This window comes from Lissotriton helveticus, chromosome 3_1, assembly GCF_964261635.1.
Source record: "Lissotriton helveticus chromosome 3_1, aLisHel1.1, whole genome shotgun sequence".
In the NCBI taxonomy this organism is placed as follows: Eukaryota; Metazoa; Chordata; class Amphibia; order Caudata; family Salamandridae; genus Lissotriton; species Lissotriton helveticus.
Genome location: NC_136061.1, coordinates 2,098,621,994 through 2,098,646,684, shown reverse-complemented (window position 1 = coordinate 2,098,646,684; position 24,691 = coordinate 2,098,621,994). Strand labels below are relative to the sequence as shown.

The 24,691-nt window shown below is 44.6% G+C and overlaps 1 protein-coding gene across 3 annotated transcripts in view; it reads left to right on the top strand.

Moving 5' to 3' along the window:
- The first annotated feature begins 8,897 nt into the window (after window positions 1-8,897).
- LOC144824140 (protein shisa-like-1a) overlaps window positions 8,898-24,691 on the top strand; it is a 121,756-nt gene continuing 105,962 nt past the window's right edge. Inside the window, exons 1-2 of one of the 3 annotated variants that reach the window (XM_078683266.1) lie at window positions 8,898-9,052; window positions 17,336-17,465. In XM_078683266.1, the coding sequence (XP_078539392.1) occupies window positions 17,399-17,465 (67 nt within the window). In that variant the 5' untranslated portion in view covers window positions 8,898-9,052; window positions 17,336-17,398. The other 2 variants (XM_078683267.1, XM_078683265.1) reach the window with 2 other exon arrangements.

Here is a 24,691-nt window from a genome sequence, read left to right as displayed (position 1 = left end):
GCCGCAAGGGGGCTCATGTAGACGTTGAAGAGGGTGGGGCTGAGCGAGGAGCCCTGAGGAACGCCGCAGATGACTTTCGTGGCTGCAGATCTGAACGGTGGAAGGCGGACTCTCTGTGTCCTTCCAGCGAGGAAGGAGATGATCCACTCCAGTGCCTTCTCCTGGATTCCGATGTTGCTGAGACGCTGCACTAGGGTGCGGTGGCAGACAGTGTCGAACGCCGCGGAGAGGTCTAGGAGGGTGAGGGCCGCTGTTTCTCCGTTGTCCAGCAGGGCTCGGATGTCATCGGTGGCAGCGATGAGGGCGGTCTCGGTGCTGTGGTTGGCTCTGAAGCCAGACTGTGAGGGGTCGAGGCATCCATTCGTCTCGAGGAAGGCGGCAAGCTGCTTGTTGACGGTCTTCTCAATGACCTTGGCTGGAAACGGGAGGAGCGAGATGGGGCGGTAATTCTTGAGTTCGGTGGGGTCCGCTGTTGGTTTCTTTAGCAGGGCGCTGAGTTCGGCGTGCTTCCAGCTCTCAGGGAAGGTGGCGGTGTCGAAGGAGGTGTTGATGATGTCCCGCAGGTGGGGTGCGATGACAGCGTCGGCCTTGTTGAAGACGTGGTGGGGCAGGGGTCGGTCGGAGATCCGGAGTGGATAGAGTTCATCGTGCGGATGGTGTCTTCTGTGTTGATCCGGGTCCAGGCGCTGAGGGTGGTGGTGGGGGGCGTTGGTGCGGTCGTGGGGAGCGTTGATTGTGGGCTGAAGCTGTTGTGTATGTCAGCGATCTTGTTGTGGAAGTAAGAGGCGAGGGAGTTGCAGAGGTCTTGCGACGGGGTGATGTCGTTGTTTCCGGCGTTGGGGTTGGAGAGCTCTTTCACGATGTTGAAGAGTTCCTTGCAGTTGTGTGCGTTGTTGTCCAGCCGGTCCTTGAATGCTGTCTTCTTGGTGGCGTGGATCAGTTGGTGGTGCTTCCAGGTGGCGGTCTTGAGGGTGGTCATGTTGTCCGGTGTTGGCTCCCTTCTCCAGGCTTTCTCGAGGGCTCGGCAGTTCTTCTTGGAACTCTTGAGTTCGTTGGTGAACCATGGGGCCTTCTTGCTGCCGGGTCTGCTAGGCGGGGTCCTCAGTGGGGCGAGGTCGTCTGCGCAGTTGCTGATCCACTTCGTGAGGTTGTCGGCGGCCTGGCTGGGGTTCGCTGAGCTGGCGGGAGGGTGCTGGCTCAGGGACGCGGCGAGCTGGTCTGCTGTGATCTTGTTCCAGTTTCTTCGGGCAGCCTGTTGCTGGTGGTGGTGGATCGTGGATCTTCTGAAGCTGAAGTGGACGCAGCTGTGGTCCGTCCAGTGGAGCCCGGTGGCGTGGCTGAAGACTATGTCCTTACTGGATGAAAAGACAGCGTCAAGTGTGTGTCCGGCTTGGTGGGTGGGGGTGGTCACCAGCTGCTTGAGTCCGAGGTTGGCGAGGCTGTCAAGCAGGGTGGTGGTGTTGCGGTCGCTGTTGTTCTCCAGGTGGAAGTTGAGGTCCCCGAGGAGGATGTAGTCGGCAGAGGGCAGGGCGTGCGGGCTGATGAAGTCGGCGATGTCTTCGCTGAATTGAGTGCGTGGTCCCGGGGGTCGGTAGATCAGGGTGCCTCTGAGGGTGGTCTTGGGGTCGGTGTGTATCTGGAAGTGCAGGTGTTCGGCGGTTGTCAGGGTATCGTCGGTGTTGGTCGTGATGCGGATGGTGTCTCTGTGGATGATGGCGATGCCTCCTCCCGTCTGTTTGACGCGGTCTCTTCGGGTGATCTTGTAGCCCTCTGGGATGGCGATGGCGATGTCGGGCGCTGAGGAGGCGTTCATCCATGTTTCCGTGAGGAAGGCGACGTCAGGAGCTGTGGTGTCGAGGAGGTTCCAGAGTTCGATGGCGTGTCTGTGGACGGAGCGGGTGTTGAGCAGGATGCACTTGAGGTGGTTGCTGCTGGTGTTCGGCTTGGCAGGTGCTGGAGCGGGGCAGGTCCGGGTGCAGGTGAACTTGCAGGCGTGGCAGCTGAAGGGTCCGTAGGTAAGTTTCGGGGTGGCTCGGTAGCAATCCTGGATTCGGCCGGTGTTGAGTGCGTTGAGGGTGGCGGCGTCGTAGGTCCGGCGGGTGGGCTGGGGTCTGCGGGGGCCAGGGGTTCTGGCACTGGGCGCGGTCCAGGTGCGGACGGGCGCAGACGGGCTTACCTTTGGCGCGCCTTCGGCGCACAATCGGCGCGCCCGCTGTGCGTGACCGCTGCCCGTTCGCACGGTCGCCATATATGGCGAAGTGCGAGGGAGGGCGGAGCAGCTGGCAGGCGGGAGCGGGGAGGGCACAGAAAGAAAAGGGGGCGTGGTTAGCGGTGGAGGCGGGAAGCGGGGAGCGGGGAGGGAGGAGACCGGGGGGCGCGAGAGACAGGGGGACAGGCGAAAAAAAATACAGTAAGCACAATACAATGAACAAAATATAACTCAACAGGCAGAGGGGCACACAGCAAGAAAACGGGGTACAGGAGCCTACAGATCAGGCGAGCACAGCGCTAGACCGCAGGAGACCACGCCGCTCGGTGGCAGGGGGCGTGGTCACACGGCGGCGGCAGGGGCAGCGAGGCAGGCGGGAGGCACACGCAGCAGCTGGTGGCCGTGCGGCGCGGGGGGTGTCCTAGACTAGGTCACACTCACCTGCGTCGCACGGTCGCCATATATGGCCAAGTGCGAGGGAGGGCGGAGCAGCTGGGAGGCGGGAGCGGGGAGGGCACAGAAAGAAAAGGGGGCGTGGTTAGCGGCAGAGGCGGGAAGCGGGGAGCGGGGAGGGAGGAGACCGGGGGGTGCGAGAGACAGGGGGACAGGCGAAAAAAATACAGTAAGCACAATACAATGAACAAAATATAACTCAACAGGCAGAGGGGCACACAGCAAGAAAACGGGGTACAGGAGCCTACAGATCAGGCGAGCACAGCGCTAGACCGCAGGAGACCACGCCGCTCGGTGGCAGGGGGCGTGGTCACACGGCGGCTGCAGGGGCAGCGAGGCAGGCGGGAGGCACGCGCAGCAGCTGGTGGCCGTGCGGCGTGGGGGGTGTCCTAGACTAGGTCACACTCACCTGCGTCGCACGGTCGCCATATATGGCCAAGTGCGAGGGAGGGCGGAGCAGCTGGGAGGTGGGAGCGGGGAGGGCACAGAAAGAAAAGGGGGCGTGGTTAGCGGCGGAGGCGGGAAGCGGGGAGGGAGGAGACCGGGGGGCGCGAGAGACAGGGGGACAGGCGAAAAAAAATACAGTAAGCACAATACAATGAACAAAATATAACTCAACAGGCAGAGGGGCACACAGCAAGAAAACGGGGTATAGGAGCCTACAGATCAGGCGAGCACAGCGCTAGACCGCAGGAGACCACGCCGCTCGGTGGCAGGGGGCGTGGTCACACGGCGGCGGCAGGGGCAGCGAGGCAGGCGGGAGGCACACGCAGCAGCTGGTGGCCGTGCGGCGCGGGGGGTGTCCTAGACTACCGTTCCCTCTAACAAGTCACAGAGAGAGCTGCAACCCCCTGATAACACGCTAAATAATGCCCGCAAAGCTAAATCTGTGAACTTACCACCTGATGCTTCCCCCTATACAGTAATCTTAGCGGGGGTACCCAAGTTAAATTCCACCGCCATAGAGACGACTGCCTCCCTCAAGTATAAAGTTATCAACTTGTTGTCTATATATAGACCTCTCCCACAAGGCACAATTAGTGATATTCTTATGGTAAGACGGGCAACCTGGGTGGGAAACATGAGAAAAACAATCAGCGACGATTGCGTCCTGGTTAGTTTCAGAGAACCCAGTCCGGCCTCTTACATTTGTAGTTGGGCCCCGACGATCAAGGGACCCACATCCAGCCCCTCCCCCTCTCATTCTTCTATCCATTAAGTACGTATACAATAGAAGAACAGAGATGGGGGAATTATCAAGAAATGGCGGGAGAATGGGAGAGCAACAGTGGAGGAAGGAGGGACCCCTACTATTATAGGAGAATGGCGGCAGAGCATTTACCCTCATACGGCGACGAGGAGAGCTGGGAGTTTAGCTCCAGGAGGGGGGGCGGATGGGGGGAAGATTGAGAGGAGCTCCTAGGCCCTTTAGAATCCACCAGCCAGTCTACCCGCCCACCTCCAATATGTATAGTTGCCTTGAAATGGCTGATTGACAGCTCAGGTCCAAAGGCAGGGACAAGTACCATTCCTATTTCAAAGATGATAGTGAGGACAGGACCATCCCCCCTGAACAAGCCCTGGCTCCACGGGAACAGGTAGTTGCGCCCAATGAGCCTGTACACTACCGAAATCCCGCCGACCATATAGCAGAAAAATCTGATATTGGCAGGAATTCAGGGGCGGCCCAGGGAGAACCGCTACAATATCAAATGGCAAATCTGGGTACTAGCGAGAACAATAATTTTGCCTCCCAGCTATTTCCCACAAGGCCTCCAACACTGAACCTGATTTCATGGTGTGTAGCGGGGTTAGGCAACAAAATGGATCGCCAGGAATGGGCTTCCTTTATTAATTCCAAAAGCATCTGCCTGTTTCAGGAAACCTGGGCAAGAGAGGAGTATACGTGCCAGGGGTTTGCTGTATTTTTAAAACCTGCCAAATGGGGGGGTAGGGGTCGTCCATCGGGAGGGCTGGAAATTTGGGTAGCTTCCCAATTGGGCTGCCAGGCCAGATGCCTAACCGTGGACTCTGATGATATATTAGCTGTCTTGTTAGAATGGCCAAATTCCTCCAAACTGGCGATAATAAACATCTATTCGAGACCAGTAGCCATAGCACGAGAATCTAATACTATCGAGGAACTCTCCGCTTTCCTATGCGAAATTCCAAAGGAGCTCCAATATGTGGTTGGAGGGGACCTAAATTCGCACTACGAGCCATTGCCCTGCCTTCTTGATGGACCCTCCCTAGAGTAGAATTCAAGATGGTTGGTACCTGCTACGGTGGCACCCCCACCAAGAGCTTGGACCCCACTCGCTCTCCAGATAACCGCCCTCACTCTTAATCATGGCCTTAGGGCCTGCAATGGGCGTACTAAATCAGATATGCCAAGCAAATGTACCTTTAATAAGGCAGGAAGTGAATCCAGATTGGATTACGTCCTAGTCAAATTGTCATCCTGGTCACGAATCATCGATTTTAGGGTAATTGCAAGATTGGACAGTGACCACAATGCCCTGGAACTCGAATACGCCATGCCAGGGATTGTGGACATGGGACAGGACGAACAAAAGGCAAGCACAGAGTTACTCCTCGAAAACAACAGAAGGAGAGTAGGATGGGGAAAATTGGAAACAAGTGGCGTCAAGCTACCTAGGCTTTACGCCAGAATTATCCCAATGCTTGAAAAGGCATTTGCCCTCGGGGAGGAATTTAGCAACGGGAAAAATAGAGAGCAGTTATGGCGAACTCATGAAGAACTAATTAATTCCATGGAATTAGATCTTTTTGTAAAAGATGTAGGTGGAAATAGTGGAAAACATAAGAAGACCTGGTATAATGCCACATGCCGGAACTCCAAACGAGAACTTCTAATCGCAATCAAGGCGTGTAGAAGCCAGGAGGAGATACAAGTTAGAAGACGGGCATATAAGAAATTGCTGGCAAACGCCAAGGCCGAATGGGACCAACAACATTGAGAGGAACTCTCTGGAGCATTAGCTACCAGAGACTCCCGTAAGTTTTGGAGGATAGTTAACAGTGGATCAGAAGATCTCCCCTCGGCAATCGAACCCAATATTGCCCCGAGCATATGGCAGAACCATTTCCAGTCCTTATATGCACCAGAGGATGAGGCCTTGATTCCCCCCCCCCTGCATCTTAGCGAGTGATTCAGAGGGTGAACCTTTTACTGAACAAGAAGTTCGGGCAGCTATTGCAGGGTTGTCAACAGATAAAGCCCCTGGGCTGGACGGGGTCCCAGGTGACCTATACAAACAGGAGCCAGGGGTATGGGCCCCCTATCTCCTATTGATATTCAATGCGATTCTCAGGGGAATGGAGGTCCCGGATACTTGGCTGGGTGCAGAGGTCGTTCCAATATTTAAAAAGGAATCTCCTCTGCTCCCAGCCAACTATCGTCCAATAAGCCTCATCGACGTATCACAGAAGCTTTTCGGTAGGCTAATATTGGACCGGCTGCAGAATTGGATGGAGGAGACAGATATCCTGAGCCCATACCAGGCGGGATTTAGGAGGGGGGTGTCCACAATTGATCAAATATTCCGATTAAATCTCATTTACTGGAGGACTGCACATATCGAGGGCGGCACCTTATACACGGTTTTTGTGGACCTACGTGCCGCCTTTGATTTGGTGCCAAGATCAAAATTGTGGAAGGTAATGGAGGAGTTAGGCGTCCCGCAAGACATACTCGCAATCCTGATGAAGTTACACCAAAATAATTTTGCACGTGTCAGGTGCGGGAGAAGTGGCAACCTAACCGATAGATTCCCCGTTCGCAGAGGGGTGAGACAGGGTTGTGTGCTTGCACCGACCCTGTTCTGCCTCTTTGTGAACGGGGTTGTCATGCACCTGACAAGGATTGCCAATATTGACGCGCCAAAATTGACCGGCAGCAGGGTGCCCGCAATTATGTTTGCGGACGACACCCTGCTGCTGTCCAAATCCCCGATGGGCATTCAGCGGGTGCTGGATGGTTTTCTGGAGTTTTGCACAGATAGGGGACTTGAAATCAACCCCCAGAAAACTAAATTTATGATTCTAAACCTTTTCTATTTTATCATTAGGATATTACTACAGTGGGAAACATATTTGTGGAATTCAGAATCAAGATCTTTTGTACATTCTCACAGGAGGTAGGCCTCGCACTTTCTCTTTGAATTGTCAAATCCTTTTTAGTTATTGAGTTGATGGGAGTGTATACATTACGTTTTGTTAATACAACAGAAATGTTTTGAATTGATATTCTTTGATTCTGAGTAGATTGTTAAATAGGCAGGTGTCCTGAAAATGTAAAATTGTTGACTAATTCTTTGTTTAGTTAATATTGGTAGGATTATGTACCAAAAATACCTGTTATTAATTCTTTTTTATGTTATTTTCTTGATAATTACAGCCCTGATGATGTCCACCTTTGGACGAAACGCGTCGGCTGTACTGACAATGTATTGATTCGTGATTGAATGAAGATGTATCATTGATTGTAACATTATCATCTCTGTTGAACAAACACTGAATAAAGAACATTTGTTGGAATTCACTTTTGTGAACCTTGTAATTTCACCTGAACACTGTCGCTCCCTCAATCTCTTTTTTGAATTCATGATTCTAAACCCCATGCCCTCCAATCGCCCCAACCCCTTGCTTGGTACAGTGCGCCTGGAAAGGGTTTACACATTTGAGTATCTGGGGATAACACTAAATCAAAATCTAACGTGGGGGGCACACCGGGAAAAAGCAAATATGAAACTGGCCCAGAGGGCGGGAGGTATTTTGAGAATTGCGAGCAAGTCACCATCCCGCCCGCTAGCCCCTGCAATCCAAATGTATAAAGTCCAGGCATGGGGGGGAGTCACCTATGGGGGAGAATTATGGGGTCACATTCCGTCACACAACTTGCTGACCACAGAAAACAAATTCCTTAGGCAGCTGACATCCCTTCCCTCAAGCACTCCACTCCTGCCTTTGAGACTGGACCTGGGTCTGAGGCCCATTACGGAGGAACTCGGGCTCAAACCACTTACCTTTTGGCGCCGTCTTTGGAGCAGCCAAGATCTCACTAATTATAGAACTGAGCTACAGGAATTCTTATCCCTGCCCAACGCCACAAAGATGCCTTGGTTAAATTACATCAAGAGTACTTGTGAGACCCTTGGACTACCAGAATTATGGTCAGACCCGGAAAGCACAAGTAAGAGGACTCCAAGGAAGGCATTGTGCAGAATGTACTATGATCACATGCTTCTTCGAGCTCTGGACAGCAGTCGTGAAGGATCCTTAACGCACAAATTTATCAAAACTAAAGATTCATATAACCTTGAATGCGTTCTGGATGGCATGACTCCGGTCCTAACTAGAAAGCTATTCCTGCAGTGGAGGTATGGGACTCTTCCTCTAAAATCCTTCACCAAAGCATGGTCTTGTCAGTCTGCTACAGAGAAATGCCCTGTATGCGATCACATAAAGGAGAACGATGTGCATGCGGTTTTCTTTTGCCAAGCCTACAAGAAAAGCAGGAAATACTGGCTTGTCCCACTCCTCAAAAACCTGGGATTCAGAACACTCCTACCTGCATACAGAGTTTTAAAGACTGATTTATCCCCGCCAATTGTGTTTGCTATGGCAAAAATTTTAACTGCAATGTGGTATACTCGCACCCGATTGATGAGGGGGGTCGGAGACTCATGACAAACCTCCATCTCTTGACTAACTGGCATTGTTTCTCTTTTTCTTTATTACTCGTAATTTTTAATGTATTTTATATCAATGACACATTGATGTCCTGGTTTTTTAATTGATTTTGTAAATTTTTTACATCTTTTATGATCTTGTGATCGAAATAAAGATTTGGAATTGGTTAGTGGTATTCATTGCACAGATGTGAGATAGTTATTTCATCTTGTACAATATTGTTTTTGTTTGTGTTTTTTTCTTCACTGCAATGATTTAACACTTGGTTAGAGGCGGAGGAGGTTTTCAATGGTAATTCCATTTAACATGGCGTATCCAGGGGGGTTAAATTAGTTGCATTCGGTTTTACTGAATGCGAAAATAGGTAATGTTCGCGCTGTAGTCCGCAGGCAGCGTCGTCCGTCCGTCCGTCAGACCGGTGCTTCTTTTCTAGCTGCAGTCATAGGACTGCCACTGTCAGCACGTGGACTATTCCTCCGAGAGAAGAGAGCACAGAGCCGCGTCAGCCACGCGCCGGTTGCTGCGAGAACTCGTTATCTTGGCAATAATGGAAAACCGTCACTCACGAGCCCCGCCCTCGCGGGCCTTGCCCCGCGGGAGTAACTGCCACGGAGCAGCAAGTAAACAATCATTCGTCGCCGTTCAGAGCGTGTACTGTATTCCGCAAACAGCAAAGTAAGTAAGTGTCTGTGGAAAGAGACCAAAGTCTAAAGTAAGTTACCAGATGTGTGCCCTGTCACTAAAGAATTGGACTGAGGGGCACGGTTCTGAGAGTTCACTGACGGGCCGTTTTAAACTACAAAAGGGGGCGGTGCGGATGTGCAGGCTCCTTACCTCAGCTCCGGCTCCCCGGGGGACACGCCGCTCATTAGCACTGACTGTCTCTGAGAGCGCTCAATGAATAGGCGGCTTCGAGGGGACGTTCAGGCAGCTGGAGTGAAGCGAGGCAGGAAGAAGGATTCAATTTCCAATGTTTCATAAAGGTGCGTAGAATTAATTCATTGCGCATCACTCGCGCGGAAACCTCTGACCCGGCCTTTAATCTTTTCGTGCAGCAAACAAGCCCAGCTTCTCCAAAGGGAGACCAGAAACTTACTTGAAACGAAAGAGAGGCGACCCATATACTGTAACGGGTGTCAAGTAACCACAAGGCACACCTGCTGTAAAGGAGGCAGACCTGCCTGATGAAAGAAAGACACTAGACCTACTGGTGTACGGGGTGACTTGAAGCTCGCACTCGGTGAAAGAAAACCTGACATTCATCCATTATAAGAATATAAAGGAGGGCTCCTGCTCTAAGAATGCTCCTCAGAATTGCCTGCAGTAATGATGTAAAGACCTACAAAATGTTGTCAGTGGAGCTTAGACTTACCAGCTGTAAGAGAAGATGGTAAGCTGTGAGACTCGCCTGCTGTAAGAGAAGGTAGTAGCCTCTTCCGCAGTAAGAGAGAATCCAAAGTACTACTGTTTGTAAGAGGATGTGAGAAAACCTGAGATTCCATGGAGTAAGAGATAACGGGTAGATGTACAAACCACCTGCATCTGTAAGAGAATACGCGAGACTCGCCAGCTGTAAGAGAACACCCAGGACTCACCTCATGTTAGGGAAGACCATAGTTAATCCTGTTGCAACAGAAAAGGGAGAAACCGGATCCTCACTGTGTGTAAGATATGTGGAGACCTGACATTTGCATGCTGTAACAAAAGACCTTAGCCTCAATTTATTTTTGCAATGTGTGCTAATCAAGACAACATTAATGAATCCATTGACTGTTGAATGAGAAGACTTGAGATTCGTATTCTCTCAGGGAACACTTTAGATTTAGATGCTGTAAGAGGAGACCTGCCCTGCAATTTGGAGGCTGTAAGAGAAGATCTGGTATTTGGGGACTTTTTAAAAAAAAACTGGGATTCGGATGCTGTAAGAGAAGAGTTGGGAATCAAAGGGCGTAAGAGAAGACCGGATCATCTGTGACAATGATAGGAGCTGGTAAGATCACATACAGCAAATTGGCACAAATTACAAGCACTAAATTGAGCAAGCAGCAGTGAATGTTTTCACTGTGTGTGTCGTACAACAATGATTTATTATTTATCTGGTTTGTAAGAAGATAGGCCAGCTAAGGCCTGCTAGTTCTGAATAACTCAATTGTGTTCCAAGCTGTAAAGTAATACCAAAAACAGTAGTTTTAGCTGTATGTGGCTGCACATATGTTAGTAGTGTTAATGTATTGTAGGTAGCACTCAACCCTCTAATGTGTCAACTGCTTTGAAACCATAAACACGAATAAAAAACAATATATAAAAGGGAGTGCATAAATAGTCCGATAATTTTACTGAAAGTTCAAAAAATCCACATTGATCATGTCAATAAATTCTTCTTAAGATCCAATATAACAGAGGAACCATAGTTTGATATCCAAAACATGTTTTTTTTTATTTTTCAATACATCACATTTAAGCCCGACCCGGCTGTAACAATATTGCTCTTGATGCCATATTGCTTGGATGATTTATAGTGTTATTGTATTTTTAATTAATTGCAAATAGTAAAACTGGAATTAGTACATCTTAGAATTGGTTATAGAATTCAATTGGGAGACTGCTGATATTGGATTTATTACATAATTTAGATCCTGTGTGTGAATAGGTTGAAACATTTCTGCCTCATTCCCATGTTTAAGCTGTTGACACACATTGAAACATATTAAGTAGATCATCCCAAGGGGACATGAATTCCTCCTAAAACAGCCTGGACTAAAATCGATAACAAACACAGCAACAACAGAAATAGGGTCTTCGTTCTCCATGTCCTATTCATCTTTAATAACCTTGATCTGTTTCTGACCCTAGTGGTTTCTTGTCATAAGTCCGAGTTTGTGCCCTTCATATTTCCTAGTAGTATGGAGCAGCTGGTTGTGCCACCCTTGTTCTTGAAACGTAGCCAGAATATGGGCTGTGGTAGCTTTGATTTTAACTACGAAGACACTGCAAGTTGTGCTGCCACTCTTAGTAATAGTAACTGCATGTTAAAGCTAACTATAAGCGAAGGTGTCATAGAGAGAAGTGATCTATTTTCTAGTGGGGAAACATTTATAGAACTCAGTTGAATATTTTAGCCTACAATGTGCTTCTTAGCAGTAAATGCCAAGCAGAAGAGAAAAAATCGTTTTCATTCATGGTAGTATATAGTAGTGATTTTTGTGTAGATGTTATTTTTTTTTCTAATTAAAAGGCTAGTTTTGACTGTATAAGTGAGTGGGTTTCTTTCAGTCTTGCTTTTTGCAATATTCAACTGACTATAGGCTGCTGATAGCTAAATGTTATGTTTCCCAAGCAGGATGCTTTTTCGAACAATCTGCCTTAACCGGATAATGTATTTTAATGTTTACACTGTTTAAAGGCATTCTTGCATGAAAAGACTACTAATTGAAAGGTGAGCAGAGAATCAGACACATTAATATTTATATAGAGTGAAAGTCAATTCTGAGGTTCCACAAACAAACGCTAATATCTGAATAAGGTAACAACAACCTACCTTTAGCAAAGTTTCGTTCAGTACATTTTGAGTTGGACTACCAAACCTATTTGCCCAAAGTGATCACTGTGCATGGCAGTAGGCTATGCATTATTCCACATTTGGTTTTCTGTTTTTTTCATGTTTCCGTGAATTTCAGGGCATATTTACCAGTCCAGTTACAAATCATGTGACACAAAAGAGGGCATTTTTCTAATTTGGATTACAAATATGAACCTCTAGGATCCCCCATTTCCTCCGTAGGGTCTTGGGATGTCCCACCTGTCCTCAATTACATAACCTAACACTTTTTTCTATTATACAGTCTAAACTACTGAGCACCCTGTAATGGGTGCCAAAACAAATATTTTTAGATTCAGCTGCCACTTTGTAAAACTCTCATTTTTGGACTGAGTATTTTGAGTGGAAAATTCACACCTCTAAAAAAACTAAATAATAGTTTCAAAAACATGATAAACTGTTAAAAATACAACCACACATTATAATTGTAGAAGTAAAATGTGTAGAATAATTAAAAATGTTGGTACCATTTTTCTTAACAGGGTACAGGGCCAAAACAAAAATAGTTTTAATGAAAATAAAATCGTTTTTAACGTATAACAGAGGATGTGCACACACCTGCCCATCAACAAACTAGAATTTGTATTTGTAAGGTGATTGGCTGAAAACCTTTGTTGTACAAATATCAAAGATATAATTTCACTATTGTTTTACCAAATCTCCCCTTTAAAAAAAGCTTTGACTAAATTAATAGGCGTGGCATTAGCAAGCTGGTGCAGTGATTACATATTTTGCAAGAAAATGCCATTAAAAAGAAAAAAACAACTAAATCCATGCCACCACCTAAAAATGCAACTATAAGCTCGAATTCAAGAATTTAAGTAAGAAAGTAACAATTGCTTTGATTTTTTTATCGAACATCTTTTTTAAATAAATGGTCCTTTTAAACAAACAACCACCTTGTATCATTGTTACATTACTTAGGTTGAATTCCCAGTTTCAGTCTTTAAACCCTTTCCATTTGGCTGTCTGTCTTGACCCGGCGTCTTAGTTTTCTCATCTTGCCCTTTGGTTGATTGAGCACGGTGGAGGGCGGATAATTAAACAATCTGCAACCGAGTAAAGTCTTGTCCTCTGTTAGCCTCCCTTATTCTCTCTTTAGTATCGATTCTTTGAGTTCACGACAGGTGTCTTCGTTATTCTGATGCGCTGGCATCCCCAGCCTTCTCAGCAGCCAGGCTACAGTTTAATGTGGCATTTATATTTTTATTGAGCAATGTTACATAATATTGCAAGTGAACTTTCTACTTCACAATTACATATGCTCGCCTATAAATACAGTTTCATGTTTCCCACGGTGTATAATAGGGTACGTGTATTTATACATTACTGTGGAGGATTTTCAACTAGTCTAATCGGGCACCTGCCCCTATAGCTCCTTCCCATGGCCTTCTGCATGCCTCTTCCCATTCCTCATTTTCCAGTTCCCAACATCCTTCTTCCATTGGGTTGCAGACATTATAATGCGTCTGGGGTATTGTTAATTAATGTTTTATGTATTTGGTATAGTACTCTATGGCTAATTAGTACCAGCAGAGCTGTGTACGCAGGCAGAGAGCTATCTTGTATGTCAGACACTGCCTATATTTTCACATTGTCTATCAGTTAAATGTATTTATAGTATTGGGTGTCCTGTGTAGAGAATTCCTCTTTCATCATCTCCCTGTTTCATCAAACATCTCCCACCTTTTCTATGCCTACATGACTCCATTTATGGAAACCCCTACGCATTCCCACTTCAGTACTAGCAATACAATTCCACAAGGGGTTTTATGGGAGAACCATCCCTCCCATCCTGTTTTTAACTAGATTCTTTATACCTGTAGTACCAATGTAGTGGGTCTCGCCACTACCATTATCACCCCCGCACCTTAATGTAAACCCCATACATACCCTGTTGGCCCCAGTGCATTTCTGTCGAGTCACATTTCCAGTTCCCATTGAGAAACTGCGATGCCCCCAAGTAATTTCTGAGGGCAATGCATCCTTCTTAAATACTACTGCTTAACTCATACATTAGAATAATGGCCTCTTTCCCATTCAGTAATAATATACAGTGTTGCGTACGCCCTTATAACAAATCCCAATGGTATGAGGACCAGGGAGTTTTTCATTACATATGCCTCTCTCGCTAAGGAGATCAGTTTGCATGATGCAGTACACCGGAACAGGGATAATGGCAAATACTGCCAGTGGCCTACATCTAGTTTTTTTTTATATGAATCTCCAGGATAATTAATCAAGCATTTGTCGACAACTTCCGGCACGGCAGTTTCTAAGACTGGGCAACCTATCATGGGCACCGTTTCCCACTTCATAAGCGGATTGTAGTATTGATTTATTCCAATTTACCTGGAGACATGAGTACCATTCACCTTGAATGTTCGTAGCAACCTTAGTAGTGTCATCTGCGTTTCAGCAGCATGCAATCAGCATATAAGGAGATTCAATCTTCAGAGCCATTGCAATTTCCTATAACTGTAGAATAATACATGTTATTTCTAGCAGGCAGGTATTCTTAGAACAGGTATTGAAACCTTTTTTAGTTTTAATACACATTACAGGAAAATATGGGGGAGAAAAAATCTACTATTGGCCTTGAAATAATATAAGTAAACTCTAGGAGAGAAAAGGTTTTAGAATGGAAACAATCCTGGTCCCCTTGCGATAAATATACAAAAACAAGAAAGGAGGAATTCCGAAGCAACAACCTCAGCACAAAGTGGAAGGAGTAGCAATTGCTATTAAAAAAACCCTCACTCGCCAACCTAGTTGGTGACATGCTTCATCATGGGGTTCCCACCCAAGCGGCCGAATGCCACTCTGGTGTTCTGCGACGCCTGTTTACAGCGAATCAGGAATTGGTGTTGGACAGTGCAAAGTGATTGGTACAAGAAAAAAATACCTTTACTTAACCTCTAGAAATTTTAATAATGGTGAAGTAAGGTAAGATTAAAACTATAATGGAGGATGCACTTCTGGTATTGAGAGACCAGTGACATCCAAGGTAAAAACAGTGAATGGGTGGCCGGTCTACATGTTTCAGCCTCAAAATGCCAAGTTGCGAGACTTTCGTCAGGACCGAGCTGCCCCAGTGGTATGTACACGCTAAGGTGCACCCTATCCTGTGGCAGTGAATACCACAAAACCTATGGTTCTAAGTATTAGCGTTGTCTGAAATAAATATCTGAAGAAGAAAACAGATTGAAAACATATCCAGGTTAAGTCTGTAGGTACAACAATGCGTATGGTTACTTTCAAAATGCTTCAAACCTTGTGCTGCCATACATGGTGTATGGAGTATTTAATTAGGCTCACATACCTATGGTGCCTTAAAGTGAAGTGCAATCAATTAGCACTATTGTGATCATAGCAGTATTGTGAGAGAGGGGGGAGGAATTGTGCCCTAACCGGCAAAAAAGCACAGATAACAAAATGTATTACGTCAAAGTAGCAGTGACAGACGTGTTGAAAGGACACATGTGTAGAGAGACAACTAATCAATGACCAAAATGAGTGAGCTTCACGTGAAACGTGAGGCTCCCATACGTTCATAAATGATGGAGAGGTCGTGCAAGGATTGTGGCTTACATGTAATGAAGAAAATGATCGCCCCATGGATCCTACCGGGGGTGGGATCGATCTGTAGTCACACTCTAAATGGTGCTGAACTTGCCCTCCCAACTGAAGGGCCTTGGCTCTGCATGCTGACTTCATTCACACAGTTATGATCTGTACAGCATCCATGTTGGGATCCTACAGGAAAGTTTGACATAATAGATGCTTTTGTTTTAAAAAAAGTTGGAGTTTACACGAATGGCACGGTGAGCAAAAAAACAATGGATTTAGGCCCAGATCTCTGTACTGGGGTGAATGTATGACATTGTTCTGCATTCTGTCCATCAGCTGTTGTTTTGGCATTTGTCACCCCGAGTGGGGTATGCCCAGACGTAGGTCCTGTGCTCTCCATGCCACTGGAATCAAGCTATCCTGGCTGAAGAGGGGTGAAACCCCGAAACCGGTCCAAGGATGCTTGTTTCCAGTCCAGGGAGGGCCTGGCTTAGCAGTTAGGGCTGGACTGTTCCCAAGAGGCACAGGGTCAAGACGACTTGCATACGACTGGGTTCAAACTGGAATGGCATGGTGAGCAAAAAAAACGATGGAATTAGGCCCAGTTCTCTGTACTAGTGTGAATGTATGAAATTGTTCTGCATTCTGTCCATCAACTGTTGTTTGTGTATTTTAACAGCATGGGATGAGACCACGATCACACCGCATTCACACAAGTTGGGAAAAAAACTCTGGAGTTCATAAGCCACCGTTCAGGACAGGGTTTAGACCTGTGTGCTCACTGGCTCATCGCTGTGAGTTCGACCCTACAAAGGGAAGAAAATGTGGGAAGTGCAGAGGAAAGCTGAGTGCAAAATGAGATACAAATGTCATGAGAGAGCAATATGCTCTGTCCTGCGGTGTATCTAACATTTGTGCAGCAGGTGCACTGTCAGCCGGGCTGCCTTTTACTACCAGACTGCGGGTAGATGACCAATAATATTTGCTTGCATTTGGGAATTTGGCCCTTTTGCTGGTTCTGTCCATCTTTCATTGTCACAAAGTGTCAGGGTAATTCCTCACCTAAACAGTCACCAGTTTTTCTGTGAATACGAACTAAATCTTAAGTCTCTTATGCATCTAATCATAGATTGCTTTAAGAAAGCACAGTAATACTCCCAGGCACTTTCAAAAGGGCTACTCTTCCGAGGACTGCAAGTGTTACACTGGGATGAGTCATCATGTGTGAACGAATGGCTTCAGAAGGACTGCAGCCCCTTAGCAGGATAACGACATTTCGTGCCAGCACAGCCTCAATCCTAACATTGCCATTTATTTCTCTGTGTCTGAGGAGGCGTCAATGGCTCAGTGAGATTGTTGTCCATGGTCACCTGACTCTGCATGTCTAATCCTCTTCCTCCATTTTGGTGCACCTATGATCAAAGCCAATTTTCCCGAAGTCCCTTGAAATTCAAAGCAATGTATTATAGAGTCTCCTTCTATTGAAGAAGTCATGCTTTGGAGCTTGAGTGCCAGAACTGTTTCAGGCGCCATGGGCTGATGTGCAGAGTAGGTTAGCGAAGGAATAAATTGTACTGGAGCCAGATCCGGAGCTACTTCCTACCGCCATAGCAGCGAGCCCCTGGAGAGATTGCGCCGCCCTGAAAAGCTATTATCTGGAAGAAGCTCTTTGAACTGGAACAATAAAGTGTATGTGCTCATGTGGCAAGCTGTAATGGCTTTTAAACCCTGTTTATTGTCCCAGTTAATGGATGCACTCGATAATGGAGTCTGTGGTCTCTTTTTTGTAGCTTCCCATCTTCCCACCTCGGTGCCAGTGTGAGCGATGCGCAACAAGGACATCTCCTGGAAAGATGCAGCGGGCCCATCGGCGAAACCTGCTGCTCTCGTCGGCCTTACTTTTCACCTCAGTCCGGGCAGGTAACAATGATCACCTAAAGCTTTCCTTTTCCTTCTCTTCCACCAACCCTGTCTGGACTTTGAATGGCTCCGAGTGTGTGTTTGTGTCTCTGTGTTGCCAACTCCACACAACCGTGGTCAGTCCTGAAATTCAACGTATCGCTAGTCTCATGTTGTACAATGTACTATTGCACAGACTCGAAATGCTATTATAACACATTTCATGGGTTTGCTAATGGCACACATTCAGTACATTGATTTTCTTTAATATACTGTGGTATTACGTTGTTACATACTTACATGCGCCGTTGTGCGCACGCGTGGACGTTCGAGACTTCGAGCGCACACATACACACAGCACTCAGAACGAGTAGGACAAATAATGTTGAGATCATCATACAAGACAGAAAATGGCACTACTGAGGGGCATATATTATGCACAAACAGGCGTAAATGGGTCCAGATATTTGCATTTGTCAAACTAAACGACTTACATTAAAGTATTTCTGGGTATGCCACCACACACCTTAGCATGCACATTTTTTACCTATTATACTTAATATGAGACGGTATTAATAGTTGTAATTATATGCAATTTGTGGCTCTGTGTGTTTTGTCCCCCATGGATATGTTGAAACTGCCCTGAAAATGCTTTGGGATCGACTTCTTTGGCAGACTTGTCGGAATGATTAATTCTGGATTGGCATCGGGTGCATGCCTAGCTCCATGTCAATTTATAAAATGATACTTCTAAAATAAGCTAAAAGCTCCTGTAAAAAAAAAAGCAATAAGTAATTGCTACTGTCATTTTCTGTTCAGTGATACTGGAATTAGATTAATGTATTCTTTCATCTTTGACTTTACTTGAAACAAATAGAATTCATGATTGATTTGTTAATTTGATCTAATTTTGCACAGCCATCCACATTACCATACAGGCTTGTATTTACTAATCCTATTCAAAGAAGCCCATATTTAATATGAGCAACAACATCGCGGGTCTGTACCAGCCGTGTTATTGTTTTAATTCACAGATGTAGTCTTCATTCAAAGTGCTTTACAGTAATAAGCATTTGCAATGCAATAGGTCTCGCATTTGCGAGAGTTTAAGCTATTGGCATTGTAAATGACAATGCCTTTTATAAATGACAATGCCTTTTATAAATGACAATGCCTTTTATTTATCTGTTTTGATAATTAACACATAAATAAAATGCATTGTCCTTTACAATGCCAATAGCTCAAACTCTTGTAAATGCGAGACCTATTTAATTTCAAATAAGCGACTGCCATTGACCTGGGATGCTGGAAAGTGAAAGCGCGCATGGCGCACTTAATTTTGCAGGAAAGCATGTCGTGCTGCAGTAGGAGAAACTCATTAAAGAAAATAGCGCTTACAGACTAAATAAGACATACCGTGTAACAACCGAAGTAAAACGGCCAGTCCTCATTACAAATGAAGACAAGGCGGAACTAAGGAGGGACTAACAAGCCTATTAGCAAATCAGAAGCCAGCATTTACGAAGGACAATGACACAAGCCAGTGACAAATATGGGCAGAGAGTGGGCAGGGCTTCAAGTCTATAATCCAGTTCAGTATGCCTTGCAGAGCAGCGCATGCGCTGCTCAGGCTCGACCTAAAAAAGGGTGCAGAGTAAAGTACAATTCAAGATACAACCTGAAATAGGAAGGCAGGAAAATGTCCATATTGAACATAATTAGGACGTTCCTAACTTATCTCTAATACAGTGGCTCTCCTGAGAAAGTGGTTCTTATTAGACAGATCAAATGCTGGTCATTTGTAGCCACAGACCTCAAAATGGGGCACTTCTTAGGATAAATATTAACATGGATGGTTGGTTGATAAGTTAAACTGAAAAAAACACCTTAATGTTTCATTGCTCTGTACCTGGCACATTAAAGCCCAAACCAATTTTTGTTGACTCAATCATTCATTCATTCAGTAATCTTTATTTGGTTAAAAAAAACATAAAAGATAAACAGTAAAAACAGTTCATACATATTAACAAGCACAATTTAAAGCACAATTTAAATGGGGGTAATTCCCTGATTAAATCTTTAGACAATTGCAAAAGTATTTTTACATTTACGTTAAAATGATTAAAATGGCAGCCAATCAATGAGTCAGATAAAGGTCAATAAAATGCTAAGCTTACTGTTCAGTACAATTAAAACATAGGGAAATATACATGTTTTAGAGCTTTCTTTATAAATTCTGGTCGACCAATAAAGTGCAAATGCTGTAGTTGTCCATGTAGGTAATTTAGGCATTCATAGCTTGTACAAAAAATTGCATATAAGTATCAGGTGCTTTCTAGTTGAATACTAGGCAAGTACAAAGTGCAAGTGCAAGAAAGTGCATATGTATATTTAAAACAACAGATATAAATAAAATTAGCGATTTTATAATTTCATGCCTTTTTTTCCCCCTCAATAAGTGGACAGAAAACAGGTATCAAATAACACTAAAAACAATTTTCTGTGAAGTATCAGTTTTTAGTATTCTTGTCGCATCAGATAAAGACCTAATTCCCCAGTTGCGACAAATGGGTTTAATCCATTTTCGCCTTGGGATGGCATATGCTGGGCAGAAGAATAGTATATGGTAATTGTTTTCTTGTACATTGGGTGGACATAAAAGTCAGTGATCATCATTGTCATCACCATTACTCCGACCCAATTTTACAGTAGTGGGTTTGACTTGCAGGACACCATAGCAAAACTTTCTATACAGTGATTTTGCCACCTGAGGTTGGATTGCATCCAGAAATTCCTCAAAGGATGGGAGGGATTTTGTGAAAAGGATCTGAGATGTCAATCTACCAATATCTGAATTGTGGGAGACACTGCTTTGCATATATGTCCAAAATTTTGTTTTCAGTATTTTTTTAGAGAGCTGTGGCAATAAAGCAGGCTCTTCGAAATAAAGGTTCAACCCAAGTTTATAGAACCATGTTCGCACAACTTGACCGACAGAAGGCTATGACGTTGGTCAAAGCTTCATATCTCTTCTAGCACTTCTTTGTAGCTTGCAAGTTCTGCAGTGGTCCACAATCGCACCCGAAACCGACAGCAGTCTCAATATAGCCTGATGGTCAATGCGTTTTATATTCAAATCCATAACAATGGGGATAACTGGTATGTGTGCAGGAAGACATAGCAGCATCATAAAAAACTTATTTTCTTCCCCCGCAAACGTATTCCTGCAGGTGGCCCCCAAAGTTCTGCTCCATAGAGGGTTTCTGATTGTGCCCTGTATTTATACACTTCTAGTGCAGGTGACACTGCCTTGGTTATACTATTCTGATGTTTTCTTAGTATAGGCGCTGAATTTTGGAGCACAATGGTCTTGTTTTTTTGCGGATGCGGGTACCAAGTCAATTTGGTGTCGAGTGTGATACCTAGGTTGCAAACATTCAACACATATTCTAACTTCTGCTTTCGAACAGTAATGTTCATCTTGAATTATTTTGCGGTTTGACTGCCGTGTATTTTGTTTTGCTAGATTTTATTTCAAGGCCCTTTAAATCACAATATTCACTAAATGAGTCTAATAGATTTTGGAGTCTCTATGGGGTTTGAGATATTAGTTGTTTTGGGACATCATTTACATCTAATCTATAAAGTATACAAGTGGCCTTTCTTTAAAATCGTGGATTTCCACCCCATGCAAAGAAGTCTAAATGCCTGATCAATTGTACTGGTTCTTGCTCTAAACCCAGCATCATACTGTGATAAAACATTGTTTCCCTCTGCCCAATCATTTAATTTTGATAAAATCTGCTTAGCATAGATCTTTTGTAGGGTATCAATTAGACTTATTGGCCGGTAATTTGCAGGGTCTTGACAGGCTCTGTTTTTAAAAATTTTATTGATTTCTGCCCCTTTCAAAGATTCTGGTACTGGGGCACCTGCCTCCACAGCATTACAGAGAAGATAAATATAGAGCCACCAGACAGCTTTATCATGCCTCAACAGGTCGCCTGGTATTTTATCAGGGCCTGAGGCTTTCCCGGGCTTGACTGCGTCAATAGCTGCCAGGATTTCTTAGTATAGGCGCTGAATTTTGGAGCACAATGGTCTTGTTTTTTTGCGGATGCGGGTACCAAGTCAATTTGGTGTCGAGTGTGATACCTAGGTTGCAAAAATTCGACACATATTCTAACTTCTGCTTTTGAACAGTAATGTTCATCTTGAATTATTTTGCGATTTGACTGCCGTGTATTTTGTTTTGCTAGATTTTATTTCAAGGCCCTTTAAATCACAATATTCACTAAATGAGTCTAATAGATTTTGGAGTCTCTATGGGGTTTGAGATATTAGTTGTTTTGGGACATCATTTACATCTAATCTATAAAGTATACAAGCGGGCTTTCTTTAAAATCGTGGATTTCCACCCCATGCAAAGAAGTCTAAATGCCTGATCAATTGTACTGGTTCTTGCTCTGTTTTTAAAAATTGTAATGATTTCTGCCCCTTTCAAAGATTCTGGTACTGGGGCACCTACCTCCACAGCATTACAGAGAAGATAAATATACAGCCACCAGACAGCTTTATCATGCCTCAACAGGTCGCCTGGTATTTTATCAGGGCCTGAGGTTTTCCCGGACTTGACTGCGTCAATAGATGCCAGGATTTCCTCTATACTAAAATATGGTATGTAAGTTTGTTCCATATTTATAATTGCTACAGAGTTTATTGCAACTCTTTGTTATTTGTTGGTTTAATGATAGTCTCTGGGTATAATTTTGAAAAATGGTTGACCCAAGTGCCTAAGTCCAAAAAGAGATCAATACTGCTTCTCCCTATTTATTACCCTTGGCTATCAATCTCCAAAAACTCGCATGATCCTTGATTTTGGCTGCAATTATCACTTCCAATCTCTCTTTCTTTGCGTTAATAATCTTTTATACTTGGTCCTTATGTCTCTTAAGGCTATGACATCATTTGATTTTGCTGCCATTATAAGCTCACGCTTTGCTTTGCGACACTCACTGTTATACCACTGATTAGCTGAAGTGTATGTAACAGCATTTTCCACACCATTCTCTCTAGGGATCTTGCTCAGGATCAATTTGAGTTTTTCTATCATTTTGTGATGGATCTGCATTATGAGAATCTCTGAAGTAGGCAGTTCAATATAGGGGGAGATGACATCTGAAAAGGTGTTATAGATCCTTGTCACAACCTCATGTTTACCCACTATTGATGGCAATTTCAGGGCTTTGTGAACTTTGTCTAACAGCTCTATAACAGGAGATTCCTTACTGGATGGACTTGGTCTATTGTAAACGTTTACTATATAAATTTCGGTTTTGTCGAGTGTTGTTATCTTTATCCCCATTATATCTTGTGAGGGAAATTCCAGCTGAGTTATATCTACACTAAGGGTTATTTTTACCCAGAGAACAAGATCACCCGACGGTCTACCTCTTACCTTGTACCCGAGCTTATATGGGGTTTCTAATGCCCAGGTTTTCCTGTAGCAGACAGATTTCACTGTGATTAACATATTCCTGCCATTCGCCATCTTTTAGTTTACGTTTCAGTCCTGCTATGTTCCATGATGTGAAATGCAATTCTGATTGCTGAATTGGTACACTCCTTGAATATTAATTATCTGGGACATATTCAGCTCCTATTTCTCCCCTATCTACTTGGTTAGCGTGATACTTAACTGTGGGGTCAGACAGAACTGGCTATTCGTTTGGAGGTAAAGGGCCCCATGCTTTGGTCAAGTATTGAGGGCAGAATTGGCTGTCAATCAACTGCCTCCAATTTATTTTCCAAAGGATCAGAATTTGGTTGTGATCTAGGGTTAGCAGATTCTTGATTGTTCCTATCTATATTATCATGGGGATTTTATAGTCTAAATCTCACCGGGCTGCTGGAGAGTGGACCTGTTCTCAAATCAAGTGCTACTAATCCATCAGCTATAATTTTTGTTTTTAATGTTAGGAGTATGGTATCAAGGACTTAATTTTTAGTAGTTAAGCGTTCCACCTCAAGTAAATCAGAATGTATTATAGATCTACAGTTGCACTTGTGTCTAATCCAGTGTATTACTTTATTTTTCAGGAACTCCACCTTCCTACCTGTATGAAGAAAGGCTAAGTTTAGGGATGTTTGTCATAGCCACTTTCCAGCCCATTTGTTTGGGGGGTACCAGTTTCCCTATAGGTGTTAAAAATCTGAATGGCTAGTAGATTGGTGTCTCATATACTGTGTAGCATATTGGTCCTGCTCCCGTGCTATATTTTCCATACCCATTCTACGCCAATTGGTGTGCCCCCCCTATTTCTATTGGGTTGTATATTATTATGGGTGCTATTCCTTTGCACTCCCCCTGTCCGCTCATTCCCAATCTCAGATCTAGATCTTTCCTGACTACAGATCATTCTGTATTCCCATTCATGCCTATTCTCAGAATTTTTACATAGTGGGTCAGGTCTTGAGCCCTTGGATTGTCAGCTGTTTGGTCCTCCAATTTTTTTATCTCCTTTCACTAGGCCTTGTGTTCACGGGTTGTTTTTTTTTTACTGGAGCTCGGGGGCCAATTTGGCTCCTTTTGCGGCATGCACAGTTTTTGTTTAAAACAGGTTCCCTAACTGGCCCCTTGTGACTAGTTAGTTTACCTATTATTACCTTTAGGTTGGCGACCTCTTTTGTTAGTGTGTCTAATATCTGGACAAGGTTGCCTATCAATTGCAAACTTTCACTAGTTTGTAAACTACTGGCCTGTATTACTGGCGTTTTTGATGGCTCATGGGTTTCACTAGCTGTCCCTTGCATATTATCATGTTGTTGTTGTGCCGGCATATTTGAATTTGATGACTGTGTGGGTTTTTCAATGCTGTCAGTATCTAGCCCTTTTTCTGGCCCTGTTATAATCGGTGTAAGTGTCTCTCTGCCTCTCTCAGCTCTATTTAGCATAGCTGGTGCGCAACACTTCAGCTCCAGATGAACATCATGGTCATTTTGACTATTAAGAGTATGAAGGAAAGTAATAATATCTGGGGTCCTTCGCGGGGTCTCAATTGTTACCATTGTCAAATCCTTTGTTGTAAGGCTCTCTATTTTATTTGAGAGCTTAGAAGAAGTTTAATATAGAAAGCTGTGATTTTTGCTTTACTCTTACTAATTGATTTACATTTAGTATTTAACATTGACTCCACCTCTTCAATCAGATTATCTATTTCCTCAATAGAGCAATTTTCGGCTGCGCT